At 41.7% G+C, this 21,872-nt stretch overlaps 3 protein-coding genes across 5 annotated transcripts in view; 1 reads left to right on the top strand and 2 right to left on the bottom strand.

The window, feature by feature from the left end:
- LOC135116275 (multiple epidermal growth factor-like domains protein 6) overlaps window positions 1-1,960 on the top strand; it is a 35,519-nt gene extending 33,559 nt beyond the window's left edge. Inside the window, exons 19-23 of the mRNA XM_064033639.1 lie at window positions 63-81; window positions 218-356; window positions 571-684; window positions 1,393-1,527; window positions 1,822-1,960. Coding sequence (XP_063889709.1) covers window positions 63-81; window positions 218-356; window positions 571-684; window positions 1,393-1,527; window positions 1,822-1,829 — 415 coding nt within the window. The 3' untranslated portion in view covers window positions 1,830-1,960. The remainder of the gene's footprint in view (window positions 1-62; window positions 82-217; window positions 357-570; window positions 685-1,392; window positions 1,528-1,821) is intronic.
- LOC135116399 (uncharacterized) overlaps window positions 1-5,596 on the bottom strand; it is a 294,907-nt gene extending 289,311 nt beyond the window's left edge. For all 3 annotated transcript variants that reach the window (XM_064033836.1, XM_064033838.1, XM_064033840.1), the window contains exon 1: window positions 5,411-5,596. The gene's annotated coding sequence lies outside the window, so the exon portion shown is untranslated. The remainder of the gene's footprint in view (window positions 1-5,410) is intronic.
- A 4,966-nt stretch (window positions 5,597-10,562) lies between these two features.
- On the bottom strand, window positions 10,563-21,809 carry LOC135116274 (receptor-type tyrosine-protein phosphatase F-like). The gene is made up of 12 exons (XM_064033638.1): window positions 21,755-21,809; window positions 17,714-17,890; window positions 17,270-17,470; window positions 16,290-16,477; window positions 15,930-16,059; window positions 15,628-15,785; window positions 14,770-14,997; window positions 14,376-14,526; window positions 13,829-14,004; window positions 13,404-13,539; window positions 11,959-12,068; window positions 10,563-11,249 (listed from the first exon to the last, which is right to left on the bottom strand). Exons 1-9 carry the CDS (start codon window positions 21,807-21,809, stop codon window positions 13,874-13,876), a joined length of 1,419 nt encoding a protein of 472 aa, XP_063889708.1. The 3' UTR covers window positions 10,563-11,249; window positions 11,959-12,068; window positions 13,404-13,539; window positions 13,829-13,873.
- Window positions 21,810-21,872: the final 63 nt, after the last annotated feature.

The raw sequence follows: 21,872 nt of genomic DNA, 5'->3' as shown, positions 1-21,872 counted from the left end.
ATGTTTTTTTAGACTATCATCATCATGTTTTTTATCTATCGTCTAAAGTTGACGCGTTTCAGTAATTCACAATACGGGCACGTTACTTTTTTTTTTTTTTTACGTAATTTGCCTTTTTCTATGCCTGCAAAATAAAATTACCATTGATAAAAACAAAGAAAAGTTGTGCCAACAATAACAACAGCGGCATTTCTCACGCATGTTTTCTTTGTGGCAGTGTCCGGCAGGGTTCTATGGGGCGTATTGCACTAGTGTGTGTGACTGCCGCAACGGTGCCACGTGTGACCCTAAGACTGGCCAGTGCCGCTGTCCCCCGGGTTTTATGGGTGACACTTGTGGAGAAATGTGTCCACAAGGTAATTCAAGTTATGTTACTGTTGCAGTTGTGCCATCACCAACAAAACAGTTAATTCATTATCAGATATTTTACACAACAGGAAAAAAATAATAACTGTGTGTGTGTGTGTGTGTGTGTGTGTGTGTGTGTGTGTGTGTGTGTGTGTGTGTCCGAGTGCAAATATTACTGTGCCAGTGTTATGAATATAATGATCGACCTTGGGTTTCCTTCAGGTATGTTCGGCGCCCACTGCCGCCAGAAATGCCACTGTGGTCTCTACCCGTGCCACCGGGAAACCGGAGTATTCCAGTGTCCGCCAGGCAGGACGGGACCAAATTGTGCCATGGGTAAGTACGAGTACAATATACACTTCCACACCTCCATTCATGCACGTTTGTATCGCAGAAATTATACATCTCTATGTAGGATGAAAAAAAATAAAAAAATAAAAACAACAATTAAAATCAATCCGCTCGTGGTGTCTTGTTTTTACAATTATATTTTCGTCAATACTTTTTTTTATTTTGCAAAATCAAATAAAAGAAACGTAAGATTTTAAAGAGAAGTTCATATCTAAGTATGTAGCTTTATTATGCCATAAAAAAAAAATTCGTACTCTGTGTACTTGATAGATATATATATAAAGTAAATCCATTCTAATAACAATGTCGCGGAAAGCCTTTTCTGTACTGATACCATGAAAAAAGAATCCTGTACACTAAAGATATGTTTATGTAAGAAGGCATCACATGGGCTGTCGAGAGAGCTGTCTTTGTATTTCAGCTCAGTTTTCCAAAGCTTTCCGCTACAGAATTATGAGTAGAAGCACTTCCATTATTGTTGGTTGTCCATCAGTACCCTTCCCCTCCTGTCCCTGCCATCAAGCCTTACTTTTCTCCACTGAAAAAGTCTCGCTATTGAAAACCAATGGAATCTATGTAGCAAGAAGAAAAATGTGATGTTTACATGACTCCACATAGTCCCGTTGCTGCAGGGTTTTCATCAATCAAAACGTGTGCTCTCAATAAATCTAACATTATTGCTGTGTCTTGCAGCAGGTGTGGAGGGCAAATATGGTCCCGGTTGTCAGCAAGTGTGTGAATGTTACCATGGCGGCAGCTGCCATCCCGCCACTGGCCACTGTTCTTGTACCCCGGGTTGGCTGGGACCCACCTGCCGCGAGGAGGATGGTGACTATTTCACTCCTTGCTTTGAGAAAAAATGTATACTTATAACGCTAGACATCCTTCAACGCTATTAACTAACGTCTATCTCTTTCCTTCCCACACGCGCATTCAGGAGATCGAAGTGAGTATTCCTCCAGCCACTTACTCACACTTGGCGATACAAGCTTATCAATTGCAATATTAGGAATAGGTATACCACAGGTAGATGTATTACAAAAACAGTACAGAACACATTTATTGATAACTGGTTTAAATATTATGTTTCCTCTCTCCCATGGTGCTTCATCTCATCACTAGTCTCCTAAGTGACGACCAGCGACCAGCGTGGCCGAGCAGACATCCCAGTGGAGCTGAGCTGATTTGATAGCGACCAGTCCAAGCGACGCCCAGCGAGGCCACGTGACCACGAACAATGATTCTTTTATTTACTGATCTCTAAGGAGACACTTACAGGTGTAGTGTCTCCAGGCCGTGTGTGTGTGTGTGTGTGTGTGTAAAAGATTCAGGACAATGAGTGACGGTGACGAGAATAGTGACTACATTGTACGTAGACTAGTGTCGTGTTCATTTCTGGCAGTTTTTATTTCCTGTGTTGATATTCGCTCGATATGACGCGCACAAAATTCCGCTGCAAGTCTGAATAGTGCACCGAGCAAGCCACACGTGAAATGGTACACAACGCAAACCTTGACCAGTGCGGGGAGTCGCGTGGCCGCGGACATGACTCAAGAGGCCATTCTGGTGATGCTCGGTGATCTTAGTGTGTGTGAAGGTGCAAAAGGCGCTCCTCTCATTATGATGTCTATTGCAAATATTGATAAAATTGCAAATATTGATAAAAATGTGAATGTGTTGTGGCGCCGCATCGAGTGATCGGTAGGTCACCAGTGTGCTCGGTAATGCTAGTGGCGGAGAGAGACGCTACCTTGAAAAGGCACCGGAGAGAACTGAGGCAGGCGCCTTGGAAACAATGAAATCCAAGTGGCAAGAAAACAGCTGCAAAAGAAAGGAACGAAAAAAGATGAGAGAAGATTTTTGTCGTGAAAGAGGCAAGTGATCATAACACAGCAATAAATTAACCATCTGACCACTTGTTCTCTTCTAGGTCATGACTTTCATTAAACGCCTAAGGGCAAAAGCAAATTGTAACAGACGCCTAGGAAGAAAAGTACGCTTGCATTTTTTGTTAGGCAAATGAGACGAGAGAAAATGGCAGCTATGAGCCTGAAATGAAGGAGGGACTACACTAAACTTTTCCAGCTTGTCGGAATGTATTTAGGCGTGCAGTCAGTACATAAATTCCCTGCTAACTAGGCCGTATATTAGAGTGAAGAAATCAATTAGGTAAAAGCTACAACATCATAAATAAAATCAACATCCGCCAGGCATAGAAAGATATTTTGACATGCAACACCGACATGTCCCTGAGTTACTCCAGTCTCCTCTATGACCTGTGACCATCAATAAATAGGTGAAATTTGTTTTTGAGCTTCATAGCCCTACTAGGTGAAGGGACTCAGGATGCAAGGCCCCAATCAAGAGAGGAAACGTCCATACAGATCAACACAAACGCATTTCCCGTCAGGACGGTACTAACACAAAAGCGAATAGGTAACTAATAACTATCCATGATGCAGCCGTTCGTTAACTCTAGCAGGATAACAGCACACATTCATTATTCTGCTATGTATTGTATACTCAAATACCTTGTTGTCTGAATTGTACACCATCAGCCATTTATTAACAATAAATCCACATTTTTTTTATTTGAAATGAATAAAAGAAATTAAAACAGTATGTAATATAATTTTAGATAAATCCTGCATATAGTTAGCATCACACACACACACACACACACACACACACACAAGCGGGAACCCCTGTGCAACACACATTCAGAAATGCATCGCTCTACTGGCAATGAAGTGAGTAACGTCTAATGCAGTTCTTCAGGTTTTCTTCGTGCGACAGCCGCCACTGGGTATCATCTCACCTCACTTACTACTCAAAATTTCCTATATATATATATATATATATATATATATATATATATATATATATATATATATATATATATATATATATATATATATCGTTAAAAGCTGTGATATTGGTAAGGAAACCGAGACACCAACACCCGGTAATCTGTAGTTAGGTGTTGTCAAATACCGCTCTGCCCACACATTATCTAAGGTTTCTAGAGCCCATCTGTTCCCTGATATAAACATCTGACGTCAATAAAGAAAATATTATACAAAAATAAGCACTATGAACGCCATGAACGTTAATTATCCGCCGTTCATTTTACTTGTTAATCATGATTTTCATTACTTACCTGTTCCTGCTTAGAATAAATCAGGATTTATAGCCTTGATCATTCTCTGATATAATTAGAGAAAGGTTATTTTTGGCACAACAGACGGAGTGCAGAGATGAGATCACGACAGCCACCGTGGCCACTGGAGATAACTGAATGGCCGGAATGGCCTCACGAGTGGCAGCGCGTGATTGGAGGGATCAGCTGTATAGATACCATGATATCCTAATATGCTGCTACCCACAGATCCCAGTTATAAATAAAAGAAAATAATTTCAGTGTTTATCCTTGGCTGATGCAGAGCTCGCTGGACTTATAAAATATCAAATTTCTCCACACTCGCGGGTGTTATTACAGCCATACTAGACACGTGCCCACAATTTTTTTTTTACATTTACGGCAAGGTCACCGAACCCTTCTCCATTACGTGTGAGTTTCGTGCTTGTAGGTAACACGAAAGCGATATCCTGATAAACCAGTAATTTTGCTGGATTAGGTTGATCATCTGGTTGTGCTAGTAAAGACTTTCCGCTTTTTTTCTTCTTTTCTCAGGGTGCATGATAATAAACACCCCATATATTTTGTTTCCCTCACTAACGATAAATAAATAGTCCTCGTCCACGCCACTGGCAGCGAGGTTGACGACTACAAGTTCCATGGACTCGGGAATGTTGTCAGTCTTCACAGGTTCGTGACTGCCGGGAATGACATCACAGCAACGTCACGACGGCCTCATGAGAAGTTACCGAAGTTACCCTTACAAGTCAAGAATCACGAACCTTATACATTACTTGATGGTAAACCTGAAAAATTAGCGGAAGATCTGAAACTATACATGTCATAAAACTAGTCTACTCCAACACTTTAATACTTAGATATGACCTGAAAACTAAGTGACACTGCCTCTGAAATGCTTAGTTCTTCCCCAGTCAGTCCTCCAGTCCAGTTGCATCTCGATGATCACCGGATTCTGCAGATTGACTGTGTATTGGCTGCAGTTCCTGACCTGGCAGGCTAAATGGAACGCCTCGGTTTATAGCAGCGAGTGAAGTGAAAACGAATCCGCCTGAATGAAAGAGGTGTCAACATAAACGCGTTCATCGCGGTGTGGCGCTGCGAACAAGTCTGGAGTTAGGACGCAAGTCATAAGAACATAAGAAATAAGGGAAGCTGCAAGAAGCCATCAGGCCTACACGTGGCAGTCCCTGTATGAATCATACCTACCTATTTCCACTATCATCCCTTTCCATAATTCTGTCTAACCCACTGTAATGGATGGTGGTGCACTGTGCACCGACAGTACGTGACACGATGATCGTGGAGAGTAGTCTAAATTCCTTGAAAACGAACATGTTAGGCAAAATTCTCAATTTTAAAACAGTGTAAGGCTAACGCAAAATTTAAAACTCGCTGGCTAGTTCAGGATTTCCACGAAACGCTCCTACACCAGAGATCGCCGCTACAGCTGTGTTGTGACACGCCTTGGAAAGTACGACAGGTACACAACCAGATTACACTGCACAAGTTAACCTCTGTGGCTTAAGTTATAAATCTTTGTATCACACTTACCAGCTGCGGGTAAGACGAAAAGGGGGATGCCAGAGATCCTCTGATTTGCACCAAACCTTATTTTTTTCATCTATTTTCTATCCTTCCTTACAGGCCTGTCCCTCATTCGATCTGCTCTGTCTTTAACAAGTACTAATAAATATGTTCACAATACACACACTATTTATAATTCACCTTAACGCAACCGGCCGGGACGAGCTACTGAAGAGTGGCCGGGAGGCGAGGCGTTGCTGCCGCTGCCGCACAGTGAGCATGCGCCAGGCTTTCCCTTGGGAGAGGAGAGGGAGGCCCGCCAGAGTGCTTATTAAGGAAGCTAATGAGAATCTTGAGCTTCCTTACCAAGGAAGCTAATGAGAATCTTGAGCTTCCTTGGTGCTTGCCTATGCGTTAGGACTACCAAGGACTACTTCGTAAGGCAGATTAATACTGTCACCCGCCTCTTAGCTCGTACGCGCCGAGGTGATTTTATGGTTAATTTGCTATTACCAATAAAAGTAATAATGATTGAGTGTTGCTTTTATACTCACGCTCATTACATACTAACTTACCGATGTAATACGCAGATAACCTCTTTCATTTTTCCCAGTGGCGATGACTTACGCAAGTATGGAGTCCCTCCCAGTGGCCCGGCAGGAGAAGAAAAGTCCTTCATTGTTTTATCTCGAATGTATTTGATCCATGGCTTGGGGGGGACGGGGCGGGGAGACGCACTACTTTGGCTTGCCTCGCCCACCAGTACCACTTCTCCCATGGAATGTCCGGGAATAAATCTGTTAATGCTTGATGTTAACTGTACAAATTTCTTAGGGCTACACTGTGAGGTATAGTAACAGTTACAAGACAACAAAAAACGCTAAAGGATGAAATTGTTACATACTGTAACATCTGTCCGAGGCACCTGGAGCAAAGCTTGTTTAGTTTGGCTTTTAGTTTCGTCTCCGTATGAAGCACGTGGTTCATCTTTCATTGAATTACAGTAGTAAACATCTTACAAACAAATGGAACCTGTCACGATAAAAACTTTATGTATATACATATATATATATATATATATATATATATATATATATATATATATATATATATATATATATATATATATATATATATATATATATATATATATATATATATATATATCAGAGAGAGAGAGAGAGAGAGAGAGAGAGAGAGAGAGAGAGAGAGAGAGAGAGAGAGAACATTGGTATAAATAAACTCGGTCCACTGAGGTTATACCGTGAAAAAGACAATGTTCCTTGAAAACAGAGCGTCACGTTAGTTTCAAGAATTCTTAAATACACGAGGAATCCAAAGGAAGCAAGGAGTGAGTGAGGGGTAGCGGCCTCCACCAGGTACTGAGTGGCTGATGCCAAGGCAGGGGTGCCAGGGAGATGTGGACGAGAGCAGGACAATTCTGCTACCCCTACATTTTCCAGGTAATTGCAAGAAGGAAATACCAGATCACCTTGAAAAGTAGACAAATTTCGTTACTTTTAATGATATTTCTTAAATCCACATTGAATAATACTCTCAAACTCTTTTATATGATGTATATGAACCCAAAGTTTGTCATCTTGTAAATAAACGTGCATACATTTACTATTCGACTCAGTCACTTAGGCAAACAACTGCTGCAGACTATAATCCCGGCCACCGGGATAAATGAACCAGCGAATGACTGTCTTGATTGCACCACACAGAGAGAGACGAGATAGCTCTCATGGCGTCTCATGTTGCAATGATTCGGATTTAGCATTTGACAAGGGAACTGTTAATTTGCTGAATGGCGAAATGACCTTCAAGCACTTATTCCTTAACAACGGGGTGTAGAACCACGAGGGGCAATGGGTGCGGAAGATGTAGGGAAGGTTTGGTTTATGAAGCATCAAGATAACTTTTCTAACAAAGTGAACTACGCGACCGAGTTCCTCACGCTGAAGTTAGACCGGTTTAAGGCACATACGGATCACTACGTTGAGCTACTCTGATGGACTGGCGCGCGGTGGAACCTCACTGGACGCTGAAGGCAGGAGAGGCTTGCTGGTGGGTCTTGTCAAGATACATGACACACCTGGAGGGAAAAATGAGGGGAGATCACGGCAGGTGAGGTCTGGTGCCTTCCCACGGTGAGGTAGGTACCATATGACCAATACCTGGCCATTCTGTAGGAGGGAGGGTAGCACTAGCTGGAGCTTCATCGCGGATCTCGCCACACGACACTGCTTCACGTCTTACGTACGAGTGCAGGCTGAAGAGTTCACAGTGTTCCTCGGCCATACCCTACTCCCTCACACTACCGGTCTGACCACTTCTGCCTTGACATAGACCTTTTTCTAATATACCGAAGGAAAGAAATTGCTTACAACATTAAGAAACACGTAAAACACTGGCGGCTCTAACGAAAAGCCATAGTAGTAACACATTTTTCACTCGGCTCGCTCACTCTCGAGCCAACCTGCTCATGTAATTCCAAGCAGGGGGAAATACAGTTCATCCCTATCATTACACAGTAACTGACGGCAGCACTTTACACTGAAGGATTCAGAATACATTCTCCTGCAAATTATGATTGGCAGCTTTTCAAATATAGAACTGCATGACATGATTAACAGCTTCTCAAATATACAAGTACATGACCTTTTTTTTCTCATCATCTACATTACAAAGGCGAAATAATCACAGTTTTAACCTTAGCTGAGTTCTCACACTCTTCATCCCATTCAGCTGTGTTCCCTCCCACTCATTCATGGGACGCACAGTTTTACACACTTATACTACAGAAGCAATTCATTCAGTTAATTCAGTTTCACAGGAAGTGTGATCCGAGTTTACCGAATCTCATTTTCATACGTGCTTTATTCTGAACCCTATACGAGATAATGTAATACACTTTAGACATAAGTTTCATTCCTCTCCACTAGACCATATATTATACACAGCTATATTGGGAAAAGAAAAATGGAGTACATGCTTGAAGGAAAATGTAGTCATTCTGAAATCTAAGTAATAAAGGAAAATCTTAAGTATTTAATGGTACACAAGAGCCATACATCAGGATGGAACTATCAAATGTCATTATAAAGTGGTTATAAAGTGGTATGAACTTGTACATGCCAAGAGGCATAAATATGTTGAGCCTGTATTTTAAAAATGGCATTATTTGAACTTGCTGTGTATGGTGGTCACTTTTTTTTTTGGGTGGGGGGAACTGTCAGTTATTAGTTGAACATGGATACCCTCCAGTGGTGGTTGGTTTGCCGCCACACGGGAACCAGTTCTCGCATAAGATAATATTATCTGCCACTTGGGTCATTCTCGACTCCTGGGAAGACGTCCCTACACGAGGAGCAGAAAACCCTCAGAATGTGAAGTCAGATGTTCAGTTAGGAAAGTCTTCAAAGTGTGGATACAGCGGGAAATGTTCAGCAACAAGGTGCATATTTTCTTCTCGGATACAGGAAAAGAAATGCAATTTATTGGTTTAGGAATGGTTGTAAGAGAATGGTGCTTGGCAGTAACTTGTGAGAGGCTGCGCTGGTCGAATGTCCGTCGTTTTAAGATGCATCATTTTCTTTGATTTAATAGTAACAAGTATTTTTCCAGCATATATAACGAAATACAGGTGAACAAGTCATCCCTTACGCCAGGTAATTATCCTTCTTAACCTGGCTTTCCTGAGACATTTTATATATTTATACTATGAGGCCACATGTCAATAAATTCTAACTACGGTATGAGGCATTTCTGTGAGATTTGAAACATGGAACATCTTTAAGTCACCCTGAAAACATCCTTGAATTCGTCCAGGTCAGAACTTTTGCCTCCCACCAAGTGTTGGGACCTCACCGCCACAAGACCATGGCTCGTCGTGGACGCTGCTCAGAGACGCCAAACTCAGCACAACTATGTGGAAAAAGTTACGAATTCGATCTATGATGAATAAGTGAAACTGAACTTAAGCCTAGAAAGAAGTACTGTACGGTATGAAAACACTATGATACAAGACGGTGTGCCTCTGGGTCAGACTGGCGCGGGGACATCTGTAATGGAGATACAAGGAAATGATAGTTTAGGTTTTGCAGGAAATATTTTTTTTCTCCCTTCCCATAATGTATAAAAAATATTCTATGGAAAACAAAATAAATTCCATAAGGATGCAAAGGAAGAGAAACTATCACGTCCTACACCCACGCACCTACTAGTCACTTTACATAGCCAATGATAATTTTTTGGGAAACTATTCATAGTTGCTCTCGGGGAAACAATCCATGCCCATCGCCAACCCATCGGCTGTCAAACTTCGGTACATCTATAAATCAATGCTATAAATCAGCTTATCTACATGAGGTGATGAAGCCTTCTAAATGTAACCCAAAACGTGGTGCTGAAAAATAAGTCCCCATTCTCTTTAATAAGGGAGTCGAGGAAATAATGGTAGCAAGAGAGCTCAGACTAATCCGTGTTACAGTATAACCAATAACTAATATATTTTCTTATGCTATTCTACGTATTTGGGTCATCCTGTACAAGTCTCCAGTTTCGACCTGTGGAGAATGTGTGCATTGAAAAGTAGCAGAGGCGACTCGGGACTTGCTTTCTGTAGGTGATATAAAACTATCACTGATGTATGTATGCTTGGAATAAGAGTTTTTGGCTCTGCTTGCAGCGTAACGCCTAGCAGGAGCTGTTAGCCCTTCAGGAAGTGTTCTAAACCAAGATAGTGGCCATACCTGGCGTGATAACTGACTTACTGGTTTGTAAAGTCGTCTATTTCACCTATAAGGCTTGTTGAGACTGGCTTTGGATCGGTGCATAGCATGATGGAGAGCAACTGCTTGTGTGATACAAGTGTAACCCATGTGTGTGTGTGTGTGTGTGTGTGTGTGTGTGTGTGTGTGTGTGTGTGTGTGTGTGTCTATATATATATATATATATATATATATATATATATATATATATATATATATATATATATATATATATATATATATATATATATATATATATATATATATATATATATATATATATATATATATATATATATATATATATATATATATATATATATATATATATATATATATATATATATATATATATATATATATATATATATATATATATATATATATATATAATTCAGTCCCATTTCATTTTGTCAGTTGATAAAATTAATTTCAGTGGATTACTTTCATCACACGAAGTGCAGACACATGATGGTGGGCAATACTTGGTGTGGCATCGGGATGGCCAGGTCCAGAACCTGTCTCGTATTAGTATCAACAAGTAAATTAATCTCATGCCACAAGTTAAACTCCCTCCCAATATACATTTATTTCTTACTTGGATGGGGTTCCTCAAACCCCCAACTCGTACTCTCTAAACCCGTGCCTTCACCCGTGAATGCAATTCTAGGAGGAAACTGCTGGGGCCACCCCAGCGCCATCAGGTGAGGAGTGGTGGTCAACCTGAGAGGAGTTATACATAGACCTTAGGTTGAATTCTTTCATATTCTTGAAAAATACCGCTTGTGTTGTTGAAACGGTCTGCAGCAACCTCTTGGAGCCGTCATCAACATCGTCAATGTCGTCCAAGATGTCCAGCATCCTGTGGTGGTTGAGACCGTCCTGCAAAGGACCCATGTCCTCGCTTGTCCCGTCATCCTGGAGGTGGGAAGGGAAAGTTAAGGGTGGCATCAAGCACCACTCACACCCCTAGTCGAGTGACTCGTATGGAACAGCAGAAGAGTGAGAGCTAAACGCTACCTGGTTCATTTTGCACTGGGGTCGAATAAGCTGTCAGCCACAATGCCATCGTCATGCGAACCAGGACCTCCCTGTAGAACATTAACACTTGACATTAATTCTTTAGGGGTGATGAATATCTTGGGTTTCTAATTAACATCTATCAGGTGTTTACACTGTACGAAAAAAGTTTCAAGAAGAGGGACAAAACATCATTAAGGATTCATGCGCTCTCATTCGGCTTACTTTTGGCAGGGTTAAAGCTTCCTTACCTTCGTATCTCAGTGTTGGTTCTGTGTGGCGGGAGGTAGAGTGGCTAGCATGGGCCTGTAATCATCAGGTTCTGTTCCATGATCCCTGCCTGAGGACTTTACCCCATTGACGTACACCATGCGGCATGTCCCATTACCCTGAAAGTTACTACTTCATCACCACCACACATCACTCACATGTTTATGGTCATCCGGTTCATCCTCAACAAGCAGATTAAGGCAGCAAGGGGATCAACAGCTGTAGTGAACTCTGTAGTGTTTATTTTGGAATCTGCCTCTATTCAAAAGCTAATTATTAATAGACGAAAATGTGCATGAGTTCAGCATTCATTTAAATCATGCTTGCTTAGGGGAGGCATCACTCATGGGTAGTTTTTTGGTATTGTAGCAAATTCACATCTCATTCATAGGCAACAAACCAAAAATACAGCACGTTCATTATGATTAATCTCCTCCTCATCGTCAGCATCATGACCATCAGCAGTAGTAGCAGCAGCACAAATGGTACTGAGCTGGACAAGACACTCACCTGAAACACTGACGGAGAGTTGTTTCTGAGGCGCAGGATCCTGAGGCAGAGCAAGACTGCTACAACACAGGTTACTATCACCAGGAAGGACACCACGCTGATCACTGCCACTGCTGCCACACACACACACACACACACGCGCGCGCGCACACACACGAAAGGGAAAGCAGTTAGTACATGGCACACAGCCTCGGAAGCGACTTAACACATAAGTTACACAGGCATATCTACATATACTATTTAATTAAGGGAAACAGTGATAAAATAATGAACAATCAGAATTTCCATGTAAGATTATGAACATGAAGAATAAATTGACAAGCCACAGAACGCCTGACTTCTGATCTTTCTTAAATTTCTGATTGGGGCAGAGCAAACTTGGTATTGTTCAATGCCTCAAAAACTCAACTCCTCCATCTATCAACTCGACACAATCTTCCAGACAACTATCCCCTCTTCTTCAATGACACTCAACTGTCCCCCTCTTCTACACTGAACATCCTCGGTCTGTCCTTTACTTATAATCTGAACTGGAAACTTCACATCTCATCTCTAGCTAAAACAGCTTCTATGAAGTTAGGTGTTCTGAGACGTCTCCGCCAGTTTTTCTCACCCCCCCAGCTGCTAACTCTGTACAAGGGCCTTATCCGTCCATGTATGGAGTATGCTTCACATGTCTGGGGGGGTTCCACTCATACTGCTCTTCTAGACAGGGTGGAATCAAAAGCTTTTCGTCTCATCAACTCCTCTCCTCTAACTGACTGTCTTCAGCCCCTCTCTCACCGCCGCAATGTTGCATATCTAGCTGTCTTCTACCGCTATTTTCATGCCAACTGCTCTTCTGATCTTGCTAAGTGCATGCCTCCCCTCCTTCCGCGGCCTCGCTGCACAAGACTTTCTTCTTTCTCTCACCCCTATTCTGTCCACCTCTCTAACGCAAGAGTTAACCAGTATTCTCAATCATTCATCCCTTTCTCTGGTAAACTCTGGAACTCCCTGCCTTCTTCTGTATTTCCACCTTCCTATGACTTGAATTCCTTCAAGAGGGAGGTTTCAAGACACTTATCCACCAATTTTTGACCACTGCTTTGACCCTTTTAAGGGACTGGCATTTCAGTGGCCATTTTTTTTATTAGATTTTTGTTGCCCTTGGCCAGTATCCTTCCTACATAAAAAAAAAAAAAATAGTGCGCTATGTTGGCACCCTTACCAACACACACACACACACCCACACACATACATACGGATAAAGACATAGATAGATAGCTAGATAGATATATAGGTAGGTAGACAGCTAGATACAAAGATAGAGACAGATAAAACGAGATAGATAAACAGAGAGAGAGAGAGAGAGAGAGAGAGAGAGAGAGAGAGAGAGAGAGAGAAAGAGAGAGTTTAGGGGGAATATGAGTGTAAGCACAAAGTTGAGCGCTCAGCAGACTTACACTCAGTATTTCTGTGCAGTTCGGGTTCCAGGGTTGCCCGGATGTAGATGTAGACAGTGGTTGAGGCGCCCACGCCCTTCCCTGTCCTCCCAGCAATGAGCACCGTGTAATTGGTATTGGAGACCAAGTCCTGGATCTGAGAGTAGCCGTGAAGTAGGCGGTCAGTTGCCACTACTTAATGGTCATTGTTGATATATAACTTCTTTCCTGCCTCTGTTTTCCTTTCACCCCTTCTCCTCGTCCTACTCCTTTTAATCTTTTTTCTTCTTCCTTTTATGTTCAATCAGTTCTCAATTCATTCATTTATTTATTTAATATTTTCTGTGACTCTCATGTAAGGAAAACGAAATGGACGGAAGGTAATGGAGGATAGAGAGGTGGCCTGGAGGAGTGAGTGGGCGTCGGTGGAGAGCTGCGGGACTAACCTGAGTGGTGGTGGAGTCAGGAGGGACGGTCTGGTTGCGCCACTCTTACTGATCGTGAGAAAATTTCACCAGGTAGTGCACTAAACGGCCGTTGATGAGGCGTGGAGGGCTCCAGGTGAGAACGGCATCTTTCGGGCTTGCAGGAACCCACGTCACGTTCAGCGGCGCCGTGGGAACTGAATGGGGAATGGAGATTTAGAGGCTTTTTTTATTGTTTTACATTTTTCATGGTTCTCAAGCAATGGATGACATCAGGGGAGTTTGCTTCTTAAATATGCTAAACATGATGCACATTATAATTATTATGAGTCAAATAAAATGGCATTAAATTTTTGTTAAACTTTTAGATAACACAAAGGAGCACTGTATAAATTCACTCTATTCACATGAAACTTATATTTATTTTATCATTGCTGTTGTTGTTGTTGGTGGTGGTGGTGGCAGTGGTGGTGATGGTGTTTTTATTATTATTTTTATTAATTTTTCATTTTATTTAGTAAAGCCACACTCCTAACAGTGTCCTGAGCATTAAAATCGCGGTGCTTACCTCCTTCATCTGGAGTGACGTAGGTGGTGGCGGAGTGACCTGTGAGCGTGGTGGTGGAGGCCGTGACGGTGACCTTGTAGTTGTGGTCCTGCTTCAGGCTCGTCACCGTCAGCTTCCGGTTGGTGACTCGGTACAGCTTGACCTCATGGTCCTGTAGGAGCGTATAGCGTGCAGGTGTTAGCGAGCGATTGCAGGGATTTGTATGTGTGTGTGTGTGTGTGTGTGTGTGTGTGTGTGTGTGTCATGGTGTGGGACTCCTTATCAACACACACACACACACACACACACACACACACACACATAGAGAGAGAAGCACAGTTTGGATACCATAACTAACTATATATTCATCATGTTACATATTTACGTCACTAAATGTACATATTTTTATATTAACCGTGTCTCGGGAATCTTCGTATTTCGTCGGCTGTGGGCTGCGAGGACCTCTTCCCGCGGCCTCCAAATGCGTCCCCTTCACCTCACTCCGCTTGTCTTCGGGTGTTTCCGTTTGGCTGTTCGGGTCTGATTCAACGTTCTCGACCCTAATGGTGTAGAAGTCGACCTGGATCTTCCGCGGCGTGTGTTTCCAGGTGATGCGCATGCTGGTAGTGTTCAGCACCTTGGTCTGTGATGGAAGGTGGACTTAGCATGAAGGGTAATACTTTTCTCACATTTTTTTTTTTCGTTCCTCAAATCTAATGCAGAAAATTAAGCTTTATCATAAGTTTTCCGCCTAATTCGACCTCTTGGCCTTGGAAATGTAAGATAGACATGAAAATAGATATTGTGAACAGAATGATCTGTGAAAAAAAAAGATTTGTGTTCTAGACAAAAAAAAGAAAAAAAAAAAGCACTTAAAATTGATGTAAGAGTAATGCTAAATGTCACACTGAACAATATGAAGTAGTATGCATGATGAGATACTAGGTCATGATACTAATATGTAAATGCTACGGTAATGCCCAGGAGTTGTCCAGTGCAGGGAAGGAGGAATGATGATGATGATGATGATGATGATGATGATGATAGCGGCAGTGCTGGTGGTCATGATGATGATAATAGTGGTGATGATGATAGAGATGATGTAGCAGTTAAAAAAATATATATATACCTTAATAAAACAAAGCCTCAATTATCACTATAAGTATAAAGATCAGCTGATCATGTGACAGTCTTATAGATAGACATTGGCGTACATATTTCACAGAAAGAGTTATAAAACAGATTGTAAAAAGAACTGGGAATAAACACTAACCCTGAGCTTGTTCACTTTGATCCTGTTGGTGTTGGAGTGTTGGGAGAGGATGTGGGGAGGCTGTGGCAGTGTGCAGATGGTCTTCAGGTAAGACTCGGTGCTGTTTCGCCCGGTGCTGTAGGTGGCTCGGACCTTCACGCCGTAACACGTTCTCGGAACTTTAGGATAAGAGACATGACACATATAGCAGCGGTTCAGTTTAGTTAAGTATATGAAAATTCAAACAAATTATCATGGATATAGAAAAATGTACAAGGGCACTGTTATCTTTCACTGATTTCATTAATTTCTATCACAGTTACCTAGATCTGTGAGCGTTAGGGAAGTTTCGGTCGTTGGGAGTTCTTTTTGCCAGACAGAGGTGGAGGTGTTATACAACACATGATAATTGGCAAGATCCTTCTGCAGTGAGGCGTCCAGCGTCCAATTTACCTGTGGCAAAAATAAGATTCATAAATCCTGAGTATCATTAATGTGGTAATGTAGAAATAGTGAGTGCAAGTCACAGAATCCTGGAAAGGCTCCTAAGAAACTGAAGATTTTACTTGAAGCGTTAACTATGACAGTGTTGTTAAATAGCCGCTTAAGTACACCTCTTCACACTATTGAAGACGAAAGCTATCACTTCGAGAGGGCGTTTGTTGTTCAACAACGGCACTCACCAAGACCTCGGTGGGCCTCTGGCTGCAAGTGGAGAGATGAACGATGAGGAAGACATTATCCCGTGGCAAGTCAGAGCTGCTGCGTGGCATCCTGACGGTGTACCAGGGCAGCCGAATCATGTGTTCTGGGTAGCCAGCACTGGTGGCCAACAGGACTCTCACTTTGTAAGATTTGTTTGGCTGCAGATCTGCCAGAACGAAAAATAACATCGATTCTCCAGTAAATTGAAACCATTCATATCTGATAACATTCCATATTCAATGATTATCTCCCGAGAGAGGAGAGACATGAAGATAGAGAGGGTGGCAGGACAATTCTTACCCTTTCCTGCATGTAGATACGAGTACATCATTGTTATACATTAATTCAAATATATTTTTGGCTAGATACAAGCACGGAGCCATTGTTACTCTAACCATTCGCTCGCACCTTGAGCTGTAAAGTACTGGACATGAATGGTTAAGGACTAAAAAGAAAAAAAAAAGAAAAACATTCGAACTGTGTAAGAGCTTACTTTACCTCCAAATATTGTACAAATACAAGTCTAAAAATTGTGACTACATGATGAAGTGCAACGAAAAACTACACACACATCTTCAGTAATTATGAGAAAAAGAAAAAAAAATCAGCAAATATAAAATTAGCGAAGTACAGGCCAAAAAGTGTGCTTGTGTTTGATGTGTGAAAAATAAATAGTCGATAAAAGAAGAAGCAGACCAGAGCCAACTACACCAGGTGGGGGACTGTCTCTGCTTTACGAGATAAGCTTGGAATGTTAAGGAGCACTTGTATGGGGTGTCCAAAACATCTGTCTCACCTAATGAGGACTAAAGGGCTGCAAGACTCACTCCCCATTGGTTCTATACAAACTGATAATAATATGATCTCACTCCAAGTCAGGTCTATATAAACTGTTAATAGTATGATCTGAATGTCGACATCACAAGTAGTAAGTCATCAAGCTTCAACACAGTCTTACTATTAATGGTGTACTCCGTGACGTTTGGCTGCAAGAACTCCTCCAGATGGTAGTGTTTTCTTTTCCTCTTCCACTGAATGTTCTGCTGCATGATGGGACATTTGGTCTTGCACTCCACGAGGGTCCAGTTCGCGAACAGTTTGGTGGGCGATTTAGGGTATAGCGTCACCACCGGCATTCGGATTTTATCTGTGTTGTCAACTATACAAACTAATAGTAATATACCAGCAGAGAGCTGCATTGCTAGCATTAATTTATCACAATACGGGTGGAGATTATAACTTGCAAAAATATATACACATTTCTTTATATAACTTCGGAATGTTAAGTCAATGTTCGCATGTCTTCATTCACACACAATACCTGTAAAACAAAATCCTCTTTTGGACTGCTTTCCATTCTTCTATTCTTAGTTTTGCCCAAGAAAAATTAGGTGATATTTACCCTCCTCTTTCAACTTGATGGTGATATAATTCGAAGCCTCACTGAACAGCCCTTTTTTCGAGCCATCACTGATAAGGAAGGACCTGATGTAGAAGATGGAGGTGTGACCCGGCAGCAGCTTGTTGACCAAAGCGAAAGTCTGGTTGGTGAGGGACTGCAACTCCTGAACTTGCTTATCTGAAGGCACACAGTAAAATAACTATTGGAGTTCTTTAATGTTATGGGTAAAAAAAAAAAAAAAATAAATAAATAAATAAATAAATAAATAAATATATATATATATATATATATATATATATATATATATATATATATATATATATATATATATATATATATATATATATATATATATATATATATATATATATATATATATATATATATATATATATATATATATATAATTACTCCCAGTGAGGTCTAAAGCACTGTTCAGGGGGTGCTGTGAACTTATCATTAAACCCAGCTGTGACCTCACTGAACGTTTCCCTTTGTGTCTCACAACACAAGGGGGTAGTCACAGCCTGCCCTCTAAAGACAACTCTCTTCCTCCACACAAAACTACAAGCACCTAATAACACACACACCCTTCACTCCAAAAAACTTAAAATCATGGCGACTCCTACACCAGCCTCGGAGTCCCCATCTGGGGAGGGGACCATAAATGTCCCCAGGTCGGACTGCCTTTCCGTCGACGACCCTAAGTGTCTTGACACCCCCCTCAACTTTTTCTTCATTAACTTCTGCAACATTCGCGGTCTAAGATCTAATTTTCAATCTGTAGAACACCACCTCTCCTCTTCTAAACCTCATCTTCTTTTCCTCACTGAAACTCAGGTGTCTGAGGCAACTGACAGTAGCCCCTTTTCTGTTCCCTCCTACTTTCTCTATCCTCATTTTCGATCCAAAGCTGGATGCTGCGTTTATGTGCGCAATGACTTAACCTGCTCTCGTGCCCACGCTCTTGAATCTTCCGAGTTTTCCACCATCTGGCTACGACTACAGAGTCATTCTCATACTAAATTTATCTGTGCTGTATACCTCTCTCCTAACTCCTCTGACTATAAGAAATTCTTTGACTACTTAACTTCCAAAGTGGAGCACATTCTGACCCTCTTCCCTTTTGCAGAAATCTCCATTCTTGGAGACTTCAATGTTCACCACCAGCTTTGGCTTTCCTCTCCCTTCACTGACCATCCTGGTGAACTAGCCTTCAACTTTGCTATCCTCCATGACCTAGAGCAATTGGTGCAACACCCTACTCGTATTCCTGACCGTCTTGGAGATACGCCCAACATTCTTGACCTTTTCCTGACCTCTAATCCTTCTGCTTATGCTGTCACCCTTTCTTCTCCGTTGGGCTCCTCCGATCACAATCTCATATCTTTATCTTGTCCTATCACTCCAATCCCTCCTCAGGATCCCCCTAAGCGAAGGTGCCTCTGGCGTTTTGCCTCTGCTAGTTGGGGGGACCTGAGGCGGTATTTTGCTGATTTTCCTTGGAATGACTACTGCTTCCGTGTCAGAGACCCGTCTTTGTATGCTGAGCGCATAACAGAGGTGATAGTGTCTGGCATGGAGGCGTACATTCCTCACTCTTTTTCTCGTCCTAAACCTTCTAAACCTTGGTTTAACACAGCTTGTTCTCGTGCTATACATGATAGAGAGGTGGCCCACAAAAGGTACTTAAGCCTTCCTTCACCAGAATCTCATGCACTTTATATTTCTGCCCGGAACCATGCCAAGTCTGTTCTCCAACTAGCCAAAAACTCCTTCATTAACAGAAAATGTCAAAACCTTTCAAGATCTAACTCCCCTCGTGATTTCTGGCATCTAGCCAAAAATATCTCCAATAACTTTGCTTCTTCTTCTTTCCCTCCTCTACTTCAACCAGATGGCACCACTGCTATCACATCTATTTCTAAAGCTGAACTCTTTGCTCAAACCTTTGCTAAAAACTCTACCTTGGACGATTCTGGGCTTGTTCCTCCCTCTCCTCCACCCTCTGACTACTTCATGCCTCGTATTAAAATTCTTCGTAATGATGTTTTCCATGCCCTCGCTGGCCTAAACCCTCGGAAGGCTTATGGACCTGATGGGGTCCCTCCTATTGTTCTCCGAAACTGTGCCTCCGTGCTTGCACCTTGCCTAGTCAAACTCTTTCAGCTCTGTCTGTCAACATCTACCTTTCCTTCTTGCTGGAAGTTTGCCTACATTCAACCTGTTCCTAAAAAGGGTGACCGCTCTAATCCCTCAAACTACCGTCCTATTGCTTTAATTTCCTGCTTATCTAAAGTTTTTGAATCCATCCTCAACAGGAAGATTCTTAAACATCTATCACTTCACAACCTTCTATCTGATCGCCAGTATGGGTTCCGTCAAGGCCGCTCTACTGGTGATCTTCTGGCTTTCCTTACTGAGTCTTGGTCATCCTCTTTTAGAGACTTTGGTGAAACTTTTGCTGTTGCCTTGGACATATCAAAAGCCTTTGATAGAGTCTGGCACAAAGCTTTGATTTCCAAACTACCCTCCTACGGTTTCTATCCTTCTCTCTGTAACTTCATCTCAAGTTTCCTTTCTGACCGTTCTATTGCTGCTGTGGTAGACGGTCACTGTTCTTCTCCTAAATCTATTAACAGTGGTGTTCCTCAGGGTTCTGTCCTGTCACCCACTCTCTTCTTATTATTCATTAATGATCTTCTAAACCAAACTTCTTGTCCTATCCACTCCTATGCTGATGATACCACCCTGCACTTTTCCACGTCTTTTCATAGACGTCCAACCCTTCAGGAGGTAAACATATCACGCAGGGAAGCCACAGAACGCCTGACTTCTGATCTTTCTAAAATTTCTGATTGGGGCAGAGCAAACTTGGTATTGTTCAATGCCTCAAAAACTCAATTCCTCCATCTATCAACTCGACACAATCTTCCAGACAACTATCCCCTCTTCTTCAATGACATTCAACTGTCCCCCTCTTCTACACTGAACATCCTCGGTCTGTCCTTTACTTATAATCTGAACTGGAAACTTCACATCTCATCTCTAGCTAAAACAGCTTCTATGAAGTTAGGTGTTCTGAGACGTCTCCGCCAGTTTTTCTCACCCCCCCAGCTGCTAACTCTGTACAAGGGCCTTATCCGTCCATGTATGGAGTATGCTTCACATGTCTGGGGGGGTTCCACTCATACTGCTGTTCTAGACAGGGTGGAATCAAAAGCTTTTCGTCTCATCAACTCCTCTCCTCTAACTGACTGTCTTCAGCCTCTCTCTCACCGCCGCAATGTTGCATCTCTTGCTGTCTTCTACCGCTATTTTCATGCTAACTGCTCTTCTGATCTTGCTAACTGCATGCCTCCCCTCCTTCCGCGGCCTCGCTGCACAAGACTTTCTTCTTTCTCTCACTCCTATTCTGTCCACCTCTCTAATGCAAGAGTTAACCAGTATTCTCAATCATTCATCCCTTTCTCTGGTAAACTCTGGAACTCCTTGCCTGCTTCTGTATTTCCACCTTCCTATGACTTGAATTCCTTCAAGAGGGAGGTTTCAAGACACTTATCCACCAATTTTTGACCACTGCTTTGACCCTTTTAGGGACTGGCATTTCAGTGGGCATTTTTTTTTATTAGATTTTTGTTGCCCTTGGCCAGTATCCTTCCTACATAAAAAAAAAAAAAAAAAAAAAAAAAAAAAAAAAAATACTCGTATATATATATATATACATACATACATATATATATATATATATATATATATATATATATATATATATATATATATATATATATATATATATATATATATATATATATATATATATATATATATATGTGTGTGTGTGTGTGTGTGTGTGTGTGTGTGTGTGTGTGTGTGTGTGTGTGTGTGTGTGTGTGTGTGTGTGTGTGTGTGTGTGTGTGTGTGTGTGTGTGTGTGTGTGTGTGTGTGTGTGTGTGTGTGTGTGTGTGTGTGTGTGTGTGTGTGTGTGTGTGTGTGTGTGTGTGTGTGTGTGTGTGTGTGTGTGTGTGTGTGTGATGGTACTGGGTAAGGGGGCATTAGGAGACAAAGAAACGTTAGAAATATTCCATATATTCATGAATAAGAAAAAAATATAAATGGCTTAGCTTACTGTAATCTTGAAGGTTTTCTATGTACAGTT

Source organism: Scylla paramamosain, chromosome 31 (genome assembly GCF_035594125.1).
Source record: "Scylla paramamosain isolate STU-SP2022 chromosome 31, ASM3559412v1, whole genome shotgun sequence".
NCBI lineage: Eukaryota > Metazoa > Arthropoda > Malacostraca > Decapoda > Portunidae > Scylla > Scylla paramamosain.
Note: the sequence above shows the minus strand (reverse complement) of the source record. Positions and strands in the feature narration are given on the sequence as shown.

Coding starts and splice junctions, on each gene's coding strand:
- LOC135116274 (XM_064033638.1), bottom strand. CDS start 21,809: ATGAATATATGGAATATTTCTAACGTTTCTTTGTCTCCTAATGCCCCC. Junction 17,471..17,713: donor CATCAAGTTGAAAGAGGAGG/GTAAATATCACC, acceptor TAGTTTGTATAG/TTGACAACACAGATAAAATC. Junction 14,005..14,375: donor CGTCACTCCAGATGAAGGAG/GTAAGCACCGCG, acceptor TTCCCCATTCAG/TTCCCACGGCGCCGCTGAAC.